At 53.9% G+C, this 3368-nt stretch overlaps 1 protein-coding gene across 1 annotated transcript in view; it reads left to right on the top strand.

Moving 5' to 3' along the window:
• Positions 1–138: 138 nt before the first annotated feature.
• Positions 139–3368, top strand: part of PPTG_23664 (hypothetical protein) — a gene marked incomplete at both ends in the record, with an annotated part of 6535 nt that continues 3305 nt past the window's right edge. The window contains 4 exons of the mRNA XM_008912325.1: positions 139–1213; positions 1277–1358; positions 1413–2319; positions 2385–3318. Of these exons, the coding sequence (XP_008910573.1) occupies positions 139–1213; positions 1277–1358; positions 1413–2319; positions 2385–3318 (2998 nt within the window). The remainder of the gene's footprint in view (positions 1214–1276; positions 1359–1412; positions 2320–2384; positions 3319–3368) is intronic.

Here is a 3368-nt window from a genome sequence, read left to right as displayed (position 1 = left end):
GCCACCGTAAGTAAGAAGGCGCGTCGAGTGCGGAAGCCCGGTGAGGAGAGTTCACCTAGCAGCACGGATTCCGAGTCGAGGCGTCCGGTGACGAGAAGCCAAGGCGCGAAGAAAGTATTGACTTCGGTAACCAAGCGTATGAGGGTGGAACAGCGTCAAGTAGCCGAGCCAGTCAAGGATCAGGCGAAAGAGAAGCCTATGAGGGTTAAACGAAGGGCGTCAGAGAGGCAACAGCGGTCGACTTCGAAGGGCAAGGATGCTAAGGAAGTCAAGCAGTCCAAGTCCACGACCGGTAATGACCTGAACACGACAGAAGACCGCAATGCGAAGGAAGGTGCTGAAGAAGCTGGGATGCGGAACGAGGACATGAGGCGGATGGCGTCCACTATGCAACAGTTAACGAGGGCGGTGGCTGAGTTACAAGCGTCTTCTAAGGCTGCGCATGGAGTTGACGGTGAACGACGTCCCAGACGCGCACGTGGAGGATCCCAACAACGTGTGCAACGAGTACGTCGAGCATCAAGTGTCGACGGAGTTGTTGAGGAGGCCCAGGATGCCGAACACGATGAACACGGTGACGATGAGGCACCACGAGGTGATGAATTGGTGACGAGTGCAGCTACGAGTAGCTGTGTAGCTCCGGACAATCACGCAGACATGGAAGCAATGGCGTCCGCTATTCAGAAGTTAACGACTGTGGTCGCAAGACTGCAGCCAGCCCCGGCAAGAGGCCAAAGCCACAACGTTGGTCGACGTGTGGTGCGACGAAGTGAGTCGCGTAATGAGGGTATGCGTTCGAGTGGTGATGAAGACAACAGCCCATCCGGTCGGAGCATTAGTGATAACGACGATAGCGACGATGACCCTAGTGATGAGATCGGCGATGCTGATGATGATGACGGCAGCGGTGGCGAGAGCAGCGAGCCGAGTAGTAGTTCCAGCGCCTCCAGTGATGAGTCGACGGAATCTAATGATCGACGAGGGCGAAGAGAACGCCGACGCAGAAGACATGAACAACGCGTACGTCGTGAGCGACATGAACGACGTGGGCGGCATGCTCGAAATGCACAACATGAAGAACGGAGAAGACAACCACGGCGTAAGAGTGTAAAGGACTTGGAGTTGCAGACCTTCACTCCATCGCCAAAGGTCTCGGTTTCGACATGGATTGACAGAGTAGATCTAGCATTGAAAGGAGCAGCCGAGTGTGGATGTGGAGAATAACCAGATCAAGCGTTGTATTTCATCCTGGGATACAAACTTATGGATAATGCAGCACGTTGGTGGGTGAACATGAATCGACGATTACCATCACGTGACAGGACATGGACTTACCTAAAGAAAGCGCTTCTACGAAGGTATGGAGAGAAACTGGATAAGTCAGCAGCAGAATGGCGTGTGAATATGCGCAGGATGATGCCTGGAGAGACGTACTCTGATTTTGCAGCTGCATTGCGAGATGTGGTCGGTCGTAATAAAGTCAGTGAACGTGTTCTTTTAGCGCGGTTTTTCAGGAACCTAGATAAGACTACGAAGAAGTTGGTGAAGCAGCGACCGAAGCCTAAAACCTTGGAAGAAGCCGTGGATAAAGTCAATGAAATTGATAACCCTATGGACAACGTAGCTCAAGGCATGCAGAACATCGGACAGCCGTGGGCCACAGCTCCATGTCCTTATCTAGTACCAGTTGAAGGCACGACAGGCCAGACGTTAGTGATTCCGGGTATCGGTGTAACTGGATTGCCAACGGAGTTAAAGATGGCGAGTGCAGGTGGTGCAACAGCCGCGGAAGCAGAGCACGGAACTTTGGCTCTCTTTACAAACCCGCAGGGCGTGTGGAACGAGTACTCAGGCGCGTGGGATGTGCCAGCGGGCCGCGTATGGAACGGCAAGTTCTGGTATGAGCCACGGAAGGCTAGCCAAAAACGCTCTACCGAAAATGCAGTCAGAAGTCGACGGGAAGACATGAAGAGGCCAGTGAAAGCCCAGAAGACGAGGGCGGAGTCCCCGATATCGAGCTGCGACGAGTCCGACGTGAAACCACAGCGTAAGAAACAGAAAGCCGCTGTACGGCAAGTGGCAGAACCTCGTCAGGAACAACGAAGTGGCGGTAGTCAAGCACCAGGAAGATCAAGAGAAGTGCAGGACATGCGGGCATGTTGGAAGTTCGGCAAGAATGGACACTGGGCGGCACAATGTCCGACTGGACCTAAATGCTACGCGTGTAATCAGTATGGGCACATGGCCAAGGACTGTACAGACGCTGAAGTGAAGGCCAAGAACGAAGAGAACCTGCGAAAGCGAAAGACCGAAGTCAAGGTGTCGGGAAACGCAAAACCGGCGCAGTAGAGGGGTTACGGCGACCGGAGAATGACGATCCCCAGCTGATGACAAGTGTGGGAACTCGTGGTGTTAACGACGATAAGGACGAGAGCTCAAGGAATGATGATGAACACCGACACGACAAGACATGCATGGTCAAGTCAGTGGAGATGATGCAAGACGAAGTGAAGGACGGAAGGTCAGTTGAGTACGACTTAGAGCCGCAGAACCTGGAGTTGGATGAAGACCAAGGACCGGGAGACGCAGCCGGAAGAAAAGACACGGAAGGCGTGACGAAGCAGACGACTAGTGACACGAACTTGTTGGATCAATTGTGGCAGTGCCTGACTACCGAAGCGGCCAAGAAGGATGGTGAGCGCGCAGCTCGCTATGTGGCAACAGTGCGGCCGGCAATGGCGGTGGGACGGTATATGCGTTCCGATACTATGCCACTAGAAGACGACGAGGAGGACGGAGTGTGTCGTTCTGAAGAAGGCGTTAACGTGGAGACCGGTGTGACGCCGGAGGATGTGGAATGTAACGCCAGTGGTGACGGCGACGTGACCAAGGAAGCAATGACGAAGGGTAGTGACGATGGCGTGAGCCAAGACATTGCCCGAGCGCGAATGGTCAGGAAGCTGGAGTACAACCAAAAGAAACGTCAAAGAGTGAAGCGTGCACTGGAGAAACGACGCGCCGCTGAACAGGAAGCACCACGGCGACAAACCAATGAAACTGAGCAACGACGAGATCGTCAACGACAAGTCAAAGACGCCATTAGACGACTCGAAGAACGTCGACAAGGACAGAATGAGGTTGGGTTACAAGACGAGGGCGGACGAGCCAGAGTTAGCCTCGTACAACGACGACAATTAGGAGTCAAAGCTGAAGTTCCCGACGTAGCAGCTAACGACGGACTACCTACAGCGAAGGTGAAGATTGACGGTGTGACCAGATACGTGAAGCTCGACAGTGGAGCCAGATGCACTATCGCGGGTACTGGATGGGTCAAATACGGAGACAGAGTGTCGTGCTCCGCACCTGTG

The sequence above is a fragment of the Phytophthora parasitica genome (genome assembly GCF_000247585.1).
Source record: "Phytophthora parasitica INRA-310 unplaced genomic scaffold supercont2.46, whole genome shotgun sequence".
Lineage (NCBI taxonomy): Eukaryota > Oomycota > Peronosporomycetes > Peronosporales > Peronosporaceae > Phytophthora > Phytophthora nicotianae.
This window is presented reverse-complemented; position numbering and strand designations above follow the sequence as displayed.